Source organism: Peromyscus leucopus, chromosome 3 (genome assembly GCF_004664715.2).
Source record: "Peromyscus leucopus breed LL Stock chromosome 3, UCI_PerLeu_2.1, whole genome shotgun sequence".
NCBI classification, from domain to species: Eukaryota; Metazoa; Chordata; class Mammalia; order Rodentia; family Cricetidae; genus Peromyscus; species Peromyscus leucopus.
This window is the reverse complement of record NC_051065.1, coordinates 136,629,909-136,649,811: the sequence shown is the minus strand read 5'-3', so window position 1 is coordinate 136,649,811 and position 19,903 is coordinate 136,629,909. Positions and strand designations below refer to the sequence as shown.

Genomic DNA, 19,903 nt, shown 5'->3' with positions numbered 1-19,903 from the left:
GTCTTTTCCCTGGGTGGTTCTAGGCTCTGTCAAGCTGTCAATATTAACAAGACATCGCATGGGAGGAATTAAAATCCAGACATGAAAATAGAATGTGTGCGAATATTACTCACTGGGAATTAGGGAAAGGAATAGAGTGATAGCTGTCGGGGCCATCTTGCAAAAGGCGTTTATGGAGCAGACTAAACTAGCATAGAGGCTTCTACTTCATTCAGTAGATGTTGAGAGCCCGTGGAAGAGTCCCAAGCAGGAGTCAGAGTTTGATCTGGCCCACAAATCAAGTCTAAGATGAGAGGTAGTGAGGTGTACATCTCAATCTTAGATGAAGGTCCCCTAAGAAAATATTATAGAATAAATGAAATTTAGAATGTTCACTCTCTGTATTACTAGTATTCACTGACCATTATATTGTAACAACCTATTGGCAAGGACCTGTACGTCCCCTGTACCGTGGATCTTACCCATACCCCCATCTGCGAGATGACGCAAAATGTGAGCTTCTGGTACCATGTTTGTCTGAAGGAAAAAGGAGAGGAAAAGAGGTCCTCAGTCACACATACAGTTATTTTATTTATTCTTTTCCTTTTGTCTTGTTTACAGTGTTTCCCCCAAAAGAAGAGCCCCGCCTGGCAGGGAAGGTGATGGTGGGATTCATTGATCCAGAAGAACCCAGTGGCAAGAGTGAATTTCTGAACAGAAGGCAAGGGAGCCTTTAATGATAGAGCTTGCCCATTTTCTGGCCTTCGGTACTCAACCTGGGAGAAAAGAGAGTGATGCTAAATGAGACGGAGAACTTCGGAACTCTGGCCCTGCCGAGGGGGAGAAAGTTCGAGGGAACAAGCTGGGTTAAAGCCTAGGTTTTAAGTCTCATATGCAGAGATGGGGTAATATAAAACACATCAGTGAGAAGACTGTGTGTGTGCATGTGTGTGTGTGATAGGGAATGGATCCAGCTGTGAACAGGGAGGGGAGAGGGGGAACATGATCGATGTGGCTGGAAGGATTCTTCTGGTGGGGAAGTAGTGGAGGGACGGACAGACAGATGCCTCATTCTGTCCATTCCTTCTTAATGGCCAGGTTCCATTCCCAGGTGAGGTGGTCCTGCTTGTCGTCATCGGTGAAGAAGGATTTGTTGTGGTAAGTACCCCGGGCTAGCATGCCCTTGGGGGCCTCCTCTACCGGCGTGAGGAACTCATACTCCTCTGGTCGGGGGCCGTAGCTGCCAACCATGAATGTAGCTTTGTCCACTAGGAAGAAAGAAAGGTCCGTTAGCATTAAGACTCTGGTGTAGGCTGGCGGTGGTGGCGCACGCCTTTCATCCCGGCACTCGGGAGGCAGAGCCAGGCGGATCTCTGTGAGTTCAAGGTCAGCCTGGTCTACAGAGCGAGTTCCAGGACAGGCACTAAAACTACACAGAGAAACCCTGTCTTGAAAAACAAAACAAAACAAAACAAGACTCTGGTGTAGGAAAGGCATACTAAAAGCGAGAGAGCCTGGAGTGCAGCTTACATGGCTGGAAGCCCAAGGCTACGGTGCCCGAGCCTGCACAAACATCAGTTTTCCCTGGGGCATTTTTTTTTCTTAATTTTTTTTCCTACTAAGCCAGGTGTGCACGATTCCATTTCCGGCACCAAGGAAGCTGGGGCAGGAACTCAAGAGCAGGGTTAGCTGCACGCATAGGAGATCTTGTCTCAAAGACCAAATAATCCCCTGAGGCAGATATATTAGAGCATTTTAGAAACCAAAATTCCTTTAAGAAAATGCAATTTATGTTGCCATTCCCCCATAATGGGGACCGAGGTTCAGTAACCCGTGGATGCCAAAAATAAGTCATTAAAAAAGGAATCAGAGTCGATTCCGATTATTAAGGTGGAGTATTAGTGACTTAAATCAGTGGGGTTGAAGCCTCTTTACAGAGCTACAGCAGATTGCTCCATTAAAAATGGACAGACAGTCGGGCCTCAGTCTCCCTCATAGCTGTCCCAGCTCTGCAGCACTTGGGTCCTACTTCCTTTCTCTATATAATGGACTTTAAAGACCCCTTGTCTAAAATCATTCTAAGAAAATCTTAGGTGGAGGGGGTTGCTGTGACATCTGGTGATCAGAATAGGCAGAATTTAGGAATTCATATGTTAGATGGAGGAGAAATCAGCAAGTTGGTCAGAAGTTTAAAAGTGGGGAATTGGAACAAATGGTGAAAACAGTCAGCCGACCTCGCTTTTGAGAGGACTGCTGGGGGGTGGGTTCAGAACCCCCGGGGCTGAGGAGGTTAAATGGCCGGGAGCGGCTGTGGGTGGGGTGCAGCTGGCCTGTGAACTGCTGCACAGTCTGGAGGCAGCTGCGCACGCTTGCCTGCCGCAGTGAGTCAGCGCAGCCTCTGGGCTCAAAGGAAATAGGAAATTGAGCTGGGTTTTCATGAGACCAGGGATTAGCAAGGCCAATCAGGGCTTCTTGCGTCTACAACCATCTCTGGAATTCGACAGAGTGATTTTTCTGTCCCGAAGTCATATCAAAGAATAATTTCTCCTTTGTGGATTTGTTGATGTTGTCTTGTGCTCAGGCTCAGTGCAGAAAGTAAGACAGGTCAGGAAGGAGTGTAGAAGTGTCTGGGTTACGTTCCTGCCCCAGGCATGTCCAGAATGACAGCGGACGGACTATGGGGGCCTACATTTCAATGACACTGCTTTTTCTCAGCCCTAGAAAGAAATGTTTTCCCATTTCTTTGTTAAGAGATCAAACACTGCCTCTCTGTCTCTCTTCCCCATGGCACCCGGATGCCACCCCAACACACTCCTCTCTGTCCCTCCTCCCCATGGTACCCCGAGGCTTGCTCCAACACACTGCCCCTCTGCTCCTCCTCCCTATGGAATCCCTGGAGCTCACCCCAACACAGAGTCCTTGGGCAGGTCTTTCTGTCATGGTTTTACACTGTAGACTGCTTATGCTTTTGAATATTAGGTGTGTGTATGGGTGTGTGGTGTGTGTATGAGTGTGTGGTGTGTGTATGGGTGTGTGGTATGTGTATGAGTGTGTGGTGTGTGTATGGGTGTGTGTGTGTATGGGTATGTGGGGGGGGGGCATAGGGCGGAAGTTGACCTCAGGTGTTCTTCCCAGGTAATACCTTCCTTGGTTTTTTTGAGACGGGACCTTCTCACTGGTCTAGAACTCACCAATGAATCTATGTTGGCCATGATGCCCAGGAATCTCCCAGTCTCTGCCTTTCCAGGAGGGGATTACAAATGCATGCCACCATACTGGCTTGCTTCAGGGGTTCTGGGGCCTCAGACCTGGGTCTTCATGCAAGCACTTTACTGACTGGGTTATTTCTTCCACTTCTTCACTGTTGACGACCTTTGCTTCAGTTTATCTTGGTCACCCTCCTCATGTATGAATGAGTAACAGACTTGGATTCCAGATTCTGAATGTTGAAGGCCAGTGACTTGCCTTATGTGAACCTGGCATCCTGAATGCTGGTCTCAATGTCTAGGTCTGATGTGTATGTTTTCCTAGAGTGGACCTGCCATCTACCGATACCTTCCATCCAGCTCTTGTAAGCTTATAACCAAAGGTTGTTCAACACCTGGGACAGAAATACCAGTGAGAAGCGTGGGATACTCTCCTACCTTTCATCCCAGTCCGATATGTGTGCTGAACATACTTCAGGCCGGACACAATATCCTTGTTCACCTGTAGGTGAGAAGACCCCAAGAAATTCAGATTAAAGACTTTCAGTTTTTTTAAAAAAAAATCTTTCCTCTTCATCCCATCTAGCTAGACAGATCGAGTGCTTCTGTAATAATTCAGTGTTACTCTTAGAAATTGGAGACACCCAATACAAGACTTAATGTTGCCAATGCAGGTTTAATCACTGACTACTGTAATATTTCTCAATGTAATTGCTTTTGGGGAGGGTCTCAATATTCTTCACCATTTTCTCCTTCCTTAGTGGCCCTGGGCAATAGTTTCTAGCTCTCTCCTTAATATTCCAGCAAAAACACTGTCCCTGTCTCAGAGAAGGTTATAAAAATACCAATGGAAAATTTTATGTAAGTCTGCGGACACCATATCCCCAGAAATGATCCACCTCGCCTAGGAAAAGCAAACGGCGGAAAGGAGAGTGGTAATGGAAGTCAGGCCTGGGAGAGGGCTGTGGAAGTGAGGCTGGAGTCTAGAGGTGAGGCTGTGGTCACGCCAAAACACCCTTCCCCGTAAATATGGATGAAGCCCGCTGGTACCCGGCAAGCCCTTTTGGCTTCTCGCCACTGGACAGTATCTAAGATACTGCTGCTTTCCCTAGATTCTCAAAGAAAATCCCCTCGGATGGGATGGCGCTGTAGGCAGCCCAGCATTTTGTTTTCCATGACTCACTGTACCTGGGCCTGAACTGGGCTCTCCGTGAGCTTTTCACCGTGGTCATGTCTACATAAACAAGTCAAAGAGGACACTGAGTCATGAGCTGAAGGACTTGGGAAACTTTCAACAGCAGAAAAATTAAAGCACCTACGATAATTTCCTCGGTTAATAATTTGTCTCTCGGTACATATGGTGGATACAACAGTTACAACCAAACTACCAGGGCTGTCCTTCACCCTCCTGAAGGCGAAACAGACAAACGGTGAACATTGTCATCTCAGATTCCACACTGTCTAGGTCAGCACGTGTGATAAAGCAACCAAGAGCGGCCAGAATCTATTGGCGAGATGGTGATAAAGTGAAGGCCACATTTCCTAATCACTCTCACATCTAGCTCACAGAAATGGGAGAAACGGATGTGTTTATACAAGTCTTCAGCCTGTCCCGTGGGCCCAGTGGCCTGCGTGTTCAGTTCAGGTGGGACGAGAGCACACAACAGGAAAGGCAGTTACAAGAATGTCAAAAGAAGGCATCTGCTGTGTGAGCAGTGCTCCGCAGAGGAACCACTTCATAGAAACGTACCAAGGGCAGAGAAAAGATGAATATTTATATAATAGCCTCTCTGCCCGTGCCTCTCCTGGCTCTCCCACCTCCCAAAGCAAGGGGTCTGGTGACCAGAATAACACTGGAGGCTGTGGCAGTCGGGGGACTTCATGTCCCTAAGAGGCAGAGGACGGGGTGCAGACCCAAGGAATCTCCCTAGGTCAGGGTTCTAGGGTGTTGCCAACTTCAGGATAAGGAAAAGAACATGAGAGGAACAGAATGCTGGAAGGTTGTAGGTAACTGGTATTATAAACTTGATTTCTTTGAATGTTTGCCAAGAAATGTCAGTCAAGATTTAAATTGCGTTTTAATTACTCTTTACTCTGATCTGGGTTCCTTCTAACTGTAGCTCCATGCTGGGACAAGCTACGGCGGACTCGCCTTAGCTTGCGTTACAGATAGAGTGGTCTTAATCTTGATGGAGACTGGGGCAAACCCAAGAAGTGGACTGGACTCAAAAATGCCTCGACCCACAACGCTGACAGCTCTAGGCTCTCCTAGAGTCGGCGACCTCCCTTGGTCTCCTTAGTCAGTCAAAACCTCCCGGTTGGGTTTCATTGCAAACCCAAGTTTTCTAAGCTGGCAGCACAGTAGTGCAAAGGCTTCCATCCTGGATGGACGGGAACTGTGCTATGGGTTTTAGGCAGGAGGCTCCACCAGCAGCCCAGAAGCTCTAGCAGTGAGCAGTATGACAGGAAGCAACGCCATCCACAGTTCAAGCGATGGGTGTGTAGGTGTCAGCAAACATTTACAGGATGGAAAGACTTTAGGCATTTTAGCATGTGGTAGAGAGTGGCTGTCTAGCCACCTTGAATCATATCCTGCACCCAGGGGAAAGGTGGGCCCAGTGTGCAAACAGAGAGAGCAGATGGAGTCTCCCCTGGTGGAGCCCGGAGAACATGACTCGGTGGGAATGAGTGGCAGCCAAAGCAAACAAACCCCGGAATGCAAAGCAGTGTGTCTCTCACTTATTTGCTTTCAAAGTCAAGGTTATGTTTCTGGGAACTGTAGTTACTCACTGGGATGTGTGCCTGTTCATGAGCTGTGAGCTTACTCCTTGTTTAGTTTTGCTTCATTATCTGCTCACCTGCTTTACAAATGTCTCTGAAATTCCTAGCCACTCTGAAAAGACCATGGTTCCTGGATCTGAATGATAATCGAGCGGTTGGAGTATCCTGCTTTCTCTTCCTTTTCGTTGAACCATTTATTTCTAGGATGTAGCCATAAAGACCCACCATTTACAAAGCTGTGTGAGACGGTGGAAGGAAGAGGCACACGATTTTAGCTGGCCTCTGGTTGCTTAGGTTGCATAAGGAGGAAATAAACGGCACAGTACACAGTAGTGTGTGCCTCGTGGTTGTAAGCATTAGGCGTTCTGAGAGAGTGTGGTGTGATGGAGGGAGAGGCTGAGATGTCCTGGCTGGCGAAAGGTGGGAAGCAAGGGTGAATCTCCACGGGAAGAGCTCAGAGGTGGGCACAGATTCTTTCAGACCCAAGCTGGGAAGTCAGGACAGCAACAACCGCCACCAAAAACAATAGTGAGAGCAGAATACCAGCGCAATAGTGCAAGAAATGCATTATGGGAAAGTTAAGAGCACATGTGGGAGATACTTACTTTGAAGTTAATTTTGACCCGATATTCAATACCCTCCTTTAACACAAATGTTTCCTTTTTGAGGGCTTCGAGGTCACCTATAGGAGAGGATTTAGAAAGTTAATATCCTCAGGAGCTGCTACATAAAGAATGAAAATCAAGGTTCAGAGCCTTCTGCTGGGCCCATCTGGGTTGCATGATTCATAAGGATCTTAATTCAGATAGCATTTGAGATTATTGTACACACACACACACACACACACACACACACACACACACACACATCTATACTGCCTAGAATCTTATAGTTCAGTTATTTAAAAAGAACATAGTAACATGGTAAAGGGTTTTTCTGCAAGTTTGATGTCAATGCCAAAAACACACAAGCTTTATAATTAGTTGTAGTTGTAAAGATAAATCCCTTTTTTCCATAACTTCCAATTAATCTGATGAAGGTAAATATTTTTTATTATTGCCAGTAACAACAAAGTATCAATTAACCAGCCACCTTAGAGGAAAGTTAGTTAATATTCTTTCTATTGAAAACTTCATGCACATCCATAGTCAGATAAAGATATGATGGCTTCTCAAAGAATATGAGGAAATAGATACAAGAACAACAGCTATTGGTGTTCATAAGATTGATAAGTTTTTAATAGGCTTTCTCTCCATTGATTCATATCGTTGATATCATTATTATTACCAATTGCAAATTGGTAATATATGGCATATTCTTGCTTTAAAAACTGCTTTTCAGCCGGGCGGTGGTGGCGCATGCCTTTAATCCCAGCACTTGGAGGCAGAGGCAGGAGGACCTTTGTGAGTTCGAGGCCAGCCTGGTCTACAGAGCGAGTTCCAGAAAAGGCGCAAAGCTACACAGAGAAACCCTGTCTCAAAAAACCAATCAATCAATCAATAAATAAATAAATATATAAATAAATAAAACTTCTTTTCATTTTTATAATTATTTAATTAGGTTCTCACTTCGAACTTATTGGACTTGCATTTGCAATGTCATATCACACTATTTTCTGTAAGGAAGATCGTTTAAATTGTAACAGCTTTAGGGTTCATAATCCTGAGAGCTGCCTTTAATCCTGGGTCCTGCTTAGGGAGGTTAATATACTTTATTCTTTCCTTCATACACTTCTGTATAGTTCAGTTGTGTGTGCATGTATGTATGTGTATGTACGTGTGTCTCTCTGTGTATGTGCATATGTATGTAGGTGTGTGTGCGTGCATATGTGTGTATTTATACATATGTGTGTGTCACCGTGTATGTATGTGTGTGCATATGTATGTATGTGTGTGTGTATATATATGTGTGTGTGTGTCTGTGTATGCACATGTGTGTGTTTCACACAACTTGGAGTAAGTATTTTACTTCCCAAACACCATTACATGGCTTCATCTCAGCAGCTTCCCTGGGGCAGAAACCAAATTTGGATTTGCAAGAGCAGCTTTCAGGCCATGTTCTCACTCTCTTCTGGACGTGTGCTCAGCACTGTCACACCCTACTCTTGCAAACTGACAGTTGTACCTGGCCGCAGGACAGGGGGCCGAGTCTGGGTGAGAGAGCCTGTTTTTGTCCTGGAGAGATGCTGCAACGTGGGGCCGTGAGTGTGTGTGTGTGTGTGTGTGTGTGTGTGTGTGTGTGTGTGTGTGGTGTCTGCTCTGCTGAATTCGGTTGAACAGGAAGCCTGTCCTCTCAGGCCCTGATTTCCTCCCTCTGACAGAAAAGTCCATATAAGGTAAAATGCACATGTCCTGTGAGAGGGAAGTTCCTGCGCTAGACGTACAGCCCAGAGCTGTGCTTTCCTGTGCTTCAGTGAATGAAGTCGGCAGCTGATTCCCCCTCCAGATCCACCTTTGATGCCCCATTTGGCTTCATGAGCCTCTTCTCACCCCCGGCAGATGCCTGCTTTCCCATGAAGTCCACCTTCCCAGTCAACGACCATCTCCTCTAGCCCTGCCTACGGAGAGTACTGGGCTGTTAGTCACAAAAGGTGAAATGAACACCGTGGTTTTGGGGTTTTTTTTGGTAGGAGAAATAGTTTATGGCATGGAGCTTTGAGCTTTGAGTGTGTGTTAAGCAGGGGAGTATCTATCGGTATTCGGGAGGTCTCGGGATGTTCCTCCCGTTCGGCTAAGGCCATAGCTGGGAAAGGATTGGAGCTTTTGCTGGTGTTCAGAGATATACATGCTGTAAGTCTAGAATTGCCATCTGCAGTCTTTCCTACAAGAACAGCTGCTTCTTCCTCCATGTGGAAACACAGATCTGAAGTAAACATCATACAAGTGAAGACATCAATAGTGAATGCATGGAGGCTGGGGATAACTAAACCAGGGAAGTACTTGCCATGCAAGCCTGAGGACCTGACTTTGACCTCTGAACCCATGTTAAAAATTTCTCAGAAACAAATAATCTCTCCAAATAAAGAAAGCCGGGCATTGTAGCTCTGGAGAGATGAGACAGGTAGATCCCTTCCCTAGGGCTCACTGGCCAGACAGACTAGCCCAGGTGAGAGATTGTGAGGACTGGCACCTGAGGCTGACTTCTGGCCTGCGCAAGCGTGCACACACATGCGTATACACACAAAATGTGTCTAACTCTCAACTGCTCCATTACATGGAGTCTGGAGCTGGATTTTTCATGAAGTGTAAGGAGTGGACACACACTCAGAGTGCAAATCGTTTGTAGACTGACCCCAGCATATACGTTTCCAAGGGCCACCTTAACGGTTTTCTCCAGCGGGGATTGGGGACAGAGATCAAGTTTTCCCTGTGATGTCTCAGACCCCTCTGAACAGTAGAGATGTGTTCACTTACCAGTAAGGTCCATGGTGATTGGCCCTGGTGCACTGTCACAAACAAGGCTAAGCCGGGTAACAGTCACATTGGGGACTGTTGGATCTGCAGGGTTAAAGAGAAAATGTAAGTACAGGGAAAGGGTGTGTGTGTGTGTGTGTGTGTGTGTGTGTGTGTGTGTGTGTGTCGAGTTGTGAATGAGGGAAGAGAACATAAAGAGAAAATAACTTCTCTATGTGGAGTAGCATTAGAAACAAAATGGTAGATTCACTATGCTTGGTGTTGAGCTCCATAGAAATGGCAGCATTGTGATTTTCTAATTCAGGGATTTGCTGACTGTGTTGGATACTTCTGTATCAAGTTGACAGGAACTAGAGTCATTTTGGAAGAGAGACCCTTGCTTGAGAAAGTGCCGCCACCAGACTGGCATATGGGCAGGCCAATGGTGCATTTTCTTGATTGATTAACGTTGGGGGAGGGTCAAGCTTGTTATGGACGGTGTTTCCCCTGGGCTGGTATCCCTGGTGCTATAAGAAAGCAGGCTGAGGCTGCTGCTGGTGGTGTTGCACACCTTTAATCCCAGCACTTGGGAGGCAGAGGCAGGCAGATCTCTTTGAGTTTGAGGCCAGCTTGGTCTACAGAGGGAGTTCCAGGACATCCAGGGCTACACAGTGAAACCCTGTCTTGGAAAAACAAAAAAGAAAAAAGAAAAGAGAGGAAAAAGAAAGCAGGCTGAGCAAACCATGGCGAGCAAGCCTTTAAGTAAGCTGCACCTCTCCATGACTTCTGCATTGGCTCCTGCCTCCAGGTTCTCACCCTGAGTTCCTGGCCTGAATTCCTTCAATGATGGGCTGTGATTGTGGAAGCATAAGCCAAATGAATAAACCCTTTTCTCTCAAGTTGCTAACTAAGACTCAGACTCATCTTAATTATAAGTCTCAAATATTGAGATATTGTCTACTCAGGCCTTGTCACCATGTCTTATTCTGGCTGTGGTGTGTGTGTGTGTGTGTGTGTGTGTGTGTGTGTGTGTGTGTCAGAGACAGACAAACACACACACACACACACACACACACACACAGAGAGAGAGAGAGGGGGGGGGAATAGTTAAGAATAATACAAGAAAGAGAAAAAAACTTAGGGGCTGATGGAGACCAGAATACAGTGTAGTTGTGGTCTGAAATTCTAAGTGCTCCCTGTGGGTAATTTTGGTCTGCCTTACCTCTGACTCTCACACAGTCTCCAAAGAAGACTTAATTATACAGCCCACGACCTTCAGCTGCACGTATAAATAGTGCCTCAGCCTCCTCCCCGTGTAGCCTCTGCTTCTGACTGTGGGTGACAGCAATGTGTGTCCCACTGGAGGCCTTGCCCTAACCCCTCCCCGTGCACACATACCCGCTATCACAGGGACATCTCCCAGCAGCGTTTTCTTGTACTTGGTTAGACTCTCGTCGTCTTTATCCATCTCCTGAAGCTCCTTCAGGGACTTCTGGGGGGGTGGCTTGTAATTGAGCTTGCTGTCCAGGTCATCGTCCCCCTCCTCCAGCTGTGGCTGTGCGTCCTTCTCAGTCATCGTGCTTCCTCTTGATTTCAGAGAAAGGATGATGGTCCATTAGCCACTTGGCTTACTATTGGAGCCACCCTTGCCTTACTGGAGATCTGTGCTCATCAGTGATCTTCAAATTGTTCCTCAACACATTTCTTGAAATATATATGCTTTCCCGTCATTTCTCTGACTTGTCTTAATTTTTATTTTTAGAAATAAAACTATAGCAATAAATAGCTCACTGTGAACAGTACACGATAGTGAAGAAACATAACAAATAGTCCGAGTGACCAATAATTTTAGCTTTCTTTGCTCCATTGCTGTTCCCTGTATACAGTCTGAGTTATGTCTTATGACTTATATCTTATGGCTTATAGATACAGGTAGAGCATCTGTGGTCAAATGGTTGGTTTCTTCTCATGAACTCATTCTTTCCTTGAATACTTGCAAGACCTCAAAGATGACACCCAGAGAAACACAGACCTCTGACACTTGCCTGGGATATATGAATGGGTCCCATCACACGTTGCTTATCATGACTTAAGGGCAGACACTGAGTCCTAGGTTTTCCTTGAGTTCCCACCCCAACCCCATAACACTTGTGTAGCTCTGCATTTTATAATTTTCATTGAGTGATTCATTTCACTCTGAATCTTGTGTTCTTTGGACATGCCACCAAACAGCAAAGGACTCAAATTCTTCTAGGCAAAATCATAAGTGCAAATTTATTATTAGGGGGTCTTCCATCGACCTTCCCTTTTCTTTGAGTCCTTGTAGTATTTTCCTAGACTTCTAGTGACCTTATGCTCACTATTAGGCCACACTGCAGCTTAGCTATGAGTGTGGCCTAATAGAAAATCATAAACTTATTTAAAAGATTATGAAATTTGTTTTACAAAAAATTTTCAACTTGATGGCATGACTTTTGAGCATGAAGTTTATATGTGACAACATTGTATAATAGTGTTATCTACAAGGTCTCCTCTGGGTGGACCATGGGACATTCCTTCTCTAATCATTATCTACACTAACTTGACTTGTGTAGACAAAATTGTGGAGGGAATCTAGTAAAATTATCCTCATGTGAGTGTTGATGAGCATCTGTGGATTTTCAGAGCCCAAAAGTTAAGAGGTGAAACAGTCCAGTTCTTACTGAATCATTGGGAAAATTGAGAACTGATAGTTAAGAGGTTCCTGATCACACAGTGGTGAACTTGACAGTGTGTGGCTGGAGGCAATGAGAGGTGCTGCCTGGGAGATGCCTGGCCTGTCAAAGTTCTGATCTCTTCTTGTCCACAGGTAAAGCCTTCATTTCTCATAGCCACAAACCTAGAAGACATTATCTACCACATCTCATCCATAGTGAGTGACACTGTGGACCTCTGGGAATTCTCTAGGAATGAGGAAATTTATGGCCCAATTTGATTGTAGTTCTGTGTTTCAATGTTACTAATAAAATAAGAAGAAAATTAATTTGGAAATGGAGACAAACAAAATCAAATTTAATGGAACAAAAGAAAGAGAAATTGGGGGGTGAGTATGGAGAGGGGATGAAGGAAAGACTGAAATGGAGGAAGGGAGAGAAAGAAACAAGGATTCTCTTCATTCATCTTTCAGCAAAACATCAGGCCAAACACCACAGCCCTGAGTAGCTCTCAAAGCCACACTGCAATGCCCAGGTCAATTTCCTACACAGAAAGGAAGCATGTAGGCCCATTCCTACGATAACCCTTGTCTCACTTGAACCACATCACTCAAAGCCAAGACTCCAGAGATCAGCAGTCAAGACTCCAGAGAGCAGCGGTCAAGACTCCAGAGATCAGCAGTCAAGACTCCAGAGAGCAGCAGGGAAAACACAATGACTAATCCAGCTCATATTCCAAACAACGTTCAGAGAAAAAATAGAATGAACTGGTAGGAAAAATAAAAAAGGATGCAGTGGGTGGATCTTGTAATTTGGGGGCCATTTTAAGGACAAGCTTTAAGGGCAGATGAAGAGCAAGCCGGATAAGACAAATTAGAAGAGACAGATTCTCATCCGGTGGCCATAACAGTTTAACAGATGAGTATGGTGGAGAGTCTACAACCCACCGGATAGAGCAGCAGGCTGTTTACAAGGACCAGGGTGGCCCAGTTCACGGGAAAGAACCTGTGGGATGTATCACCCTGTTCTAACAGTTCCTCATTGAAAGCCTGACTGCACCCATTCGCCAGTTCAAGATGATCTCATTGGCTTGCAAGAGCTGTAATTCTTCAGCTTTAGACTCCAGTTCTTGAAAAGAGTAAGAGAAAAGGGGAAAGAAAAGGAGAGGGAAAGAGTGGAGAGGGGGAAAGAGAGGGGAGGGGTAGGAGAGAGGGAGGGAGGGAGAGGTGAGGGGGCAGGAGAGAGGGAGGGAGAGGAAGGGAGAGAGAGAGAGGGAGAGGCTGCCATAGGACTTGTAAACTTCTAACTACGTGACCATTGCCAAATCAATTCCTCCATCATCTGGGTTTTCATCTTATTATTAAATCTGATGTAATTTAGATTTTCATAATTCATTGCAAACATAAACATTTCATAAAACTGCGGAAACTTTTTAAAGATATTGAAGAGGAAGGACAATGTGCAGTGTCTGGAATTGGTATAATAAAAGCAGGAATTTCAGAGCCATATTACAATAATTGGACATAATTATAGCATAAGAAAAAGATACGAGACCAGATGATCCAAAGTTGCTCACTGTGGAAAGATGATTATTTAGTAATAAACACGGAATAACTGAAAAGGCAACTCACAGCCAAAGCCTTTTAAGTAAAAAGGAGGCTACGGCTTGTCTGTTAGCCCCTACGGATTACAAAACCCTTCACTTCAGAGCATACTGACATGCTGGTCAGAGCTACAGAAGGAACAGAAGATGATAACTTCAGTCACACTTGGTCTGTCATCTTTTGGGAGATGATAGGACTCTTAAAAAGACTGATAAGCAGGGGCTGAGATGATTCAGTTGTTAAGAGCACTGGCTGCACTTGCCGAGGACCTGGTTTTGATTCCCAGCACCCAGGCAACTCATAACCATCTGGAACTCTACTTGTGGAAGATCCATCACTCTCTTCTTGCTATTGGGGTCCACACACAAACATGCATGCAAAACATCCATACATATAAAAATAAAAAAAAATCTTTAAAAATATGACAAACATCATGGTCTTTAGTCCAAAGAGGAAAAGAATCAAGATGTAAGTCTTTATTCCTTTAGTCAATAGATTCATGGACTCTGAAGCCCTTCGTAATCTTTATCATGGCCTAAGAGCTCTAGGTTGGAAATATGACCTTGAACCTATAACTTCCTGGTGAATGCAGTGCGGTTAATTGCTACAGAGGAAGCTCTTTCCCCCAAGGCTCTGCTGGATCATTGAGATTGAACTTCAAAGCCAAGACTGTATTTATTCACCCAGATGTTGGATATACAGAAGCAGAGGTCATCAGGTGATATCCATGCCTCATGAGTATGGGCATGTGGCTTGTGGTTAGATCTGTGCGATTTGGGGGTGTTTATCTCCATACTGAACAGTCACTAACACACATGGCTCCCTCACAGTGAACTCTTAGGCACGTGTTTTAGCCTTGAGGACTCTACTTATCTTGAGAGATGGGGAACTAGGGCATATGGTCTCTAGATGGTCTACTGTCCCCAGCCTGTCTCTGCAAGAATCTCCCTGCCTGAAATTGTGTGACACCTAGCTACTATTCAGTTACCTTACCTCATTTGTGTGTACGAGAGAATAATATCAGCATTTAATTATTTAAATTTCCTGTGACTTTCTGAAAGGTGCCACATTTTACATTTTATGTAACTTACCTTTTTTCCCTTAAATGCAAATCATTTTTCTTTATCTAAACCCTTTGCTTAACAAAGACTATCATAAAAACAGCTGCAAATAGTTACTGAACTGCTGTGAACCAAAACTTAGCAATTACATGCTTGGTGCAGCTCATGAATTATTGAAAGGAATCACCAGGCACTGTGAGGGAGCTACATGTTACAGAAACAGAAAAAGACAGGAGAAAATAGTAAGTACAACTGAACCTCAGGCCAATACACACATGTATGGATATTAATTTAGCTTCATATGAGTTGTTGGCCATAAAAATAAATTAGATTCTTTATTTGTGGGAAGTAAATCCTGTCCCTGGCTAATTTAGTGAAGTGGCCTTCATGTTTGATAAAGCATGGGCTTTGACAAAGTCAGGCCAGCTCGAAGCCTGGCTCTGCAACCAACTTCTTATAGATCTAAGCAAACTTTTAACACCTACCAGTGATGTAGGAAAACTGATTCTCCCTCCTGGCATTGAAAGGTGGAAGCAAATGTGAGTTGTGAACTATACTGGCCAGTAGATGCTCAATAAATATTAATTCCTTTCCTTGCTCTGACACTATGTGTTTTGTGGTATGTAGCTGCCTAAGTGCCAAATGCTCCTCCTGGGCATAAACTGAGTCCAACCCTTCCTCCTCAATTTGTAGTCTTTTTTCTGAGGAGTAAGGAAGAGACCAGAAGATCAGGGACTTCTGAGGATTGTTTATAGGTGGAGTCGAATGTAAAAATAGGACGATAGCTACTGTATTGTTTCTGAAATACCTCATATTAACAATTTAATTTTAGATTTTATTTATTGAATCTTTGCTTGCCTGAAGCCAGCGCTCACTCTGAAAGGTAAGATGAGTCAGTAGATGCAGAGCAATTGATGGAGAAACTCCTTCTGGCTCTGGAGGAAAACGCAGGGGAGATTTAACTAGGTTGAAAGGCTGGGCCGGCTAGGGTGTTACCCTGCACCTCTGAGTCATTACAAGGAAGAGGTAGCAAGTAGAGAAAGGGAGAGGTGTGGGGGTGGGGTGGAGTGGGGTGGTGCTGGAGCAGGGGATTTCCCACAGTAGGGCACAGAGCAGAGAGCTGGCTTCTTTCTGAACGCTGCAGGTCTCACAGCTAATTGAGACTTGGGCTTTGATGCTGCTGCCTGGTCTCAGGAGGCCCCGGCTTAGCTCCCACGTCATCCACAAGGCCTCTTGGTTGCTTCTGGAGTAAGCTCCAGTCCTACAGCATTTCTAGCAACATAGAAGATTTGGCTCTTCCTGGCACCGGAAGGCCACTCTCTACCAAGTCAGCTGCATAGGCAGTCCAAGCTCTAAAACTGGATGAGAAGATCCAAGGTAGTGACAGAGAGGGACCCATCTTGTATGATGCATGAAGGTTGTGATCTGTCCAGAAGAGGACATAGTTCTAGAAACAGAATTCCATCTTTCTATTTTCAACTCTTCCCCCATTTTGTTTTCTAAAGACAGGATCCCACTATGTAGCCCTGGCAGACCTAGAACTCACAGAGAAACCCTCTGCCTCCCAAATGCTAGGATTAAAGGTGTGCGCAGCCGCTACTTCCCAGAAACGGAATTTCACCTTTCCCTTCCTGAGAGAAACAGCCTGCTGTCCCCGCCTCCGCATTCCTATCGTGCTCTTCCAGCCCTGGCTTTTGGTGCAGAAGGAGATAAGAATTACAGTGCTTCTCCAACTGCCCACCATGTGACACTCTTCTTTCACAAATAATACTTTAAAGTAATCTTCAAAGGCAGCTGTGCTCTGGAAGCCATGACTAATCAAAAAACTAGACCCAAGTCACTCAACATAGTCACCGGGGTTTTAAATGAATGAGGCGTTAGAAGTCACAGACAGGTTCAGGACCAGTTGAATTCAGGTTATCAGACCCCCCGAAGGAAGACCTGGTGGAGCTTTAACCAGCTTTGGCGGAGGAAATCAGAGTGTTATCAATAAAGAACAAATTGGTAAGAGCTTATTGTATGGATGAAAGTGCCGATGTTCCAGAAGCCAGCAAGACCTAGGACCTACCACTGTAGAGTCTATGAGACTCAAGCTCACCATCCACCAACACAGTCCCGAACAGAGCAGCCATGCCGCCCTACAAACAAAGGCACTCGGCATGGTGGGGGTGGGGGGTGGGGGAGAAAATGTCTTCCATGGGCATCGGCTCTTTTATTGTACCAGCTACATGACTTCAGTCAAACTACAGAACACTTCTGGTTCTTAATAATAACCTTCTCCATCGCTCAGTATGAAAATCTTGAGTCTCTCAATACCAAGCAGCTTGATGCAGAGAAGACTCTGAGCCAAGGCCGGCTGTCTTCTCTGCTTGCTTTTCACCTCACAGGGCTTCTCCCTTCCTGCTAGCTGAAGTTCATCACATCTTGTATTCCCATAAATTCCCCTCAGAATAACTCTCTTTTTCTGAGCTTCCAGTGAAAACCAAACTGAGAGACTGCTCAAAGCACGTCTCCCTAGGGACAGACCCGTGCTCCCGCAAATGGTGAGGGACCAAATTCCAAGGGCTGGAAGATGCCCATGAGGTTTAGGCTGGCTACCCATGGTTGTTCCTCACCGGCTGAGTCTGGGCAGGGTGGATGGAGCGTGGATCACTGTTTTATCAGAAACCCACAGGTCTCACACAGGAATAAGCTGGTTTTGTCTCCAAACTTGTGCTATATTTGAAACTGGCAGGAATCCACTCTTGCCACAGAAAGAAATGCGAAGATGATTGACACCTGCTGGTGACAAATTTCCAGCCAGCAGGCCGCCACTGATCTCTTCTGGAGTTCTCATGTGAGTGAACTTCTCAATGTGCCCACCCTGACTTCGGCAGGCTCTTGGTGTCTCTGTGAAAGGACAGTCAGGGGACCTGCCTGCCAGTGCTGTCTACCTCCTCCCTCAGTTTCAGGGGAAAACTGCTCAGGGTTTCTCAGACCTATGTCACCACTTACCCCAGATGGGGACTTTAGGACAGGCTGCCTGCAAAGTGATAAGAGAGGAGAGCATGTCAAGTCATCCCTAAAGCACTTCTAATGAGGCCAAAGTTCAGCCAGGCCAGCCTGGCGGCCCACTGACCCGGCTCACAGTTGAGCCCACTTCGAGTCTCCTAGCCTGTCTCTCTAACAACCTTCCCCGCATCTTCCGGGTTTGCTTCGGCTCTCCCTGATGGGAAGGGCTGTTTTGTTTTGGGCAGTAACTGCGAATATCTTTCTGCCCATCCCACTGCAGGAATTTAATTATCCTCCGCTCTCGCTAATGGCTTAGTATTTGACAGCTCTGAAACACATTTTTTTTTTTCTCTTTTCAAATAGTCTCTTTAAAGTGTGCTTAAAAACAGGAAACCGTACAGCCCCACCCCAGCACAGCCCATCATCCGCCAACACAGTGCAGAGGTACAGTTTTTCTGTTCCTGAGCTTGGCCAGATTCCAGCTCCTGCCATGCAAGGAAGCAGCCCAGTGCCGCACCCCCCCCCCCATTCCAGGTATTCCCAAAGCCTTTCTCTAGAACCTTCTGGTAGCAGGGTCCTCGGCCCTACCTCCTCCAGCTAGTCTACCATTCCCAGCTCTTACTTCCCCTTTTCTGCTCCAACAATCTCTTTAGCACTTTCTTATCATGAAGTTTGGTTTAAAGAAACACCCATCTGAAAAACAGCAGCAGCTCCTTAGCAGGGGCCGGAGCTTGGCTCTGAGATTTCCTGCATGGCTCCGTGCCCACCTGCAGCCTCCCACCTCAGGCATTCAACTTACATTCAGGCGTCTCTGTCGGGTACCTCTGCCTCTCTACTCTGACTTCTGAGTACTGGCAGTTAGAACAGGAAGGAAGTTAGTGAGAGAGAGAGAGAGAGAGAAATGTTTTAAACCTACTTGAAGAGGAAACCCTGGGCTGTCTCAAATCCTGTTCCTTTGCGCTGCCTATCTTCCGATCAGCCAACTCTGAGCAGCATTCTTGACAATTAATGACACATGTGCAGCAAGCCAGCCCATGTGACATGAGATGCATGAGTGTGCATGCTGGGGGATGGTCCGCATGGCCATGCGTGCTATGAATAATTGTGTGTGCGTGTTTAAAAGCCAAAATCGCAGGGAGAGACGTGGAGCCCCCAAACAGTAGTTATAAATTTGTGTAGGCTTTAGTGTGTACTACTAACTTCTGCTTCTGTGAGGCCCCTGCCAGCGCTCTCTCTCTCTCTTTCTCTCTCTCTCTCTCTCTCTCTCTCTCTCTCTCTCTCTCTCTCTCTCTCTTCCTGGTAAGACAATTTGCTGGCAGGAAATGCAGAGTAGAAACTCTGAATGTTAAATGTATATACTTGGTGCTAAATTTAAATAATTTATTTTCAGACATTTTTGGAGCCTTATTCATTGGTTCCAGTTTTAAAATGTTGCTGTGTATTGAACCACAAACCTTCAAATGAAATTTTAAAAAAGTAAAACAAAACAAAACAACAACAACAAAACCGCCATTGGTTATATCTAGGAATGCAGATTGCAAAAGAAAATTCAGCTTCATTAATTCATCATCAAGCGCAGAAATCTGTGATAATCCCATATATGCTGAAATTGACTTTGTAGCTATTTGAGGAAATGGTTTGTGAAGTCATTTAAATGAGAACAAGCTGCCGATGCCACATGCAAAGCTTCTGAAGAACAGTCGCAGTGTTCTGTGTCTCACTCTGCATGCTCCTCTGACCCCAGTTAAAACATGCGCGCTCATTTAGACTAATATTTCAGTAACAGTATTTGTATCAATACACTTAGTGCTTGCTACCTCAACAAAGTCACTTGGCAAAAATGGTAATAACTCTGTCTTCGTCCAAATATGCTGCATGGTCTCCAGTTCAGCTTGAAAGTCACTGCTGGGGACTGCGTTTGGTCCTTAGGGTAATTAGAACTGGAGTGACCAAGGGGCGGGGGGTGGTCATAGGGTGTAAGAAACAGACTGACCTAGAAAAAGTAGAAGAAGGAAAACAGTGGCGGATGTGGGGTCTGCTGGACAGTTTTATGTAAACTTCACCTGAGAGGAAAGAACCTCAACTAGGAAAAAAAACAAAAACAAACAAACAAACAAAACAAAACCTCCATAAGATTGGGCTGCAGGTAAGCCATATAGGGCATTTTCTTACTTAGCGATTACTGAGGGAGGGCCG

At 45.4% G+C, this 19,903-nt stretch overlaps 2 protein-coding genes across 4 annotated transcripts in view; one reads left to right on the top strand and one right to left on the bottom strand.

The window, feature by feature from the left end:
* Positions 1–545: 545 nt before the first annotated feature.
* Arhgdib (Rho GDP dissociation inhibitor beta) lies at positions 546–18,726 on the bottom strand. Of its 3 annotated transcripts, none has more exons than XM_028872177.2 (6): positions 18,624–18,726; positions 10,757–10,944; positions 9,380–9,463; positions 6,572–6,648; positions 3,624–3,687; positions 546–1,247 (listed from the first exon to the last, which is right to left on the bottom strand). In XM_028872177.2, exons 2-6 carry the CDS (start codon positions 10,932–10,934, stop codon positions 1,048–1,050), a joined length of 603 nt encoding a protein of 200 aa, XP_028728010.1. In that variant the 5' UTR covers positions 10,935–10,944; positions 18,624–18,726; the 3' UTR covers positions 546–1,047. The 3 variants fall into 3 exon arrangements, with proteins under 3 accessions (XP_028728010.1, XP_028728009.1, XP_037059941.1); XM_028872176.2 differs by lacking the exon at positions 18,624–18,726 and adding an exon at positions 18,507–18,614; XM_037204046.1 differs by lacking the exon at positions 18,624–18,726 and adding an exon at positions 17,711–17,734.
* Positions 17,350–19,903, top strand: part of Pde6h (phosphodiesterase 6H) — a 29,216-nt gene continuing 26,662 nt past the window's right edge. The window contains exon 1 of the mRNA XM_037204047.1: positions 17,350–17,552. The gene's annotated coding sequence lies outside the window, so the exon portion shown is untranslated. The remainder of the gene's footprint in view (positions 17,553–19,903) is intronic.

Excerpts from the sequence above, each read along its gene's own strand:
- Arhgdib (XM_028872177.2), bottom strand. The coding sequence starts at position 10,934 with ATGACTGAGAAGGACGCACAGCCACAGCTGGAGGAGGGGGACGATGAC. Across the intron at positions 3,688-6,571 it reads GGGTCAAAATTAACTTCAAA|GTGAACAAGGATATTGTGTC; the intron begins GTAAGTATCTCC and ends TCTCACCTACAG. Across the intron at positions 1,248-3,623 it reads ATATCGGACTGGGATGAAAG|TGGACAAAGCTACATTCATG; the intron begins GTAGGAGAGTAT and ends CTTTCTTCCTAG.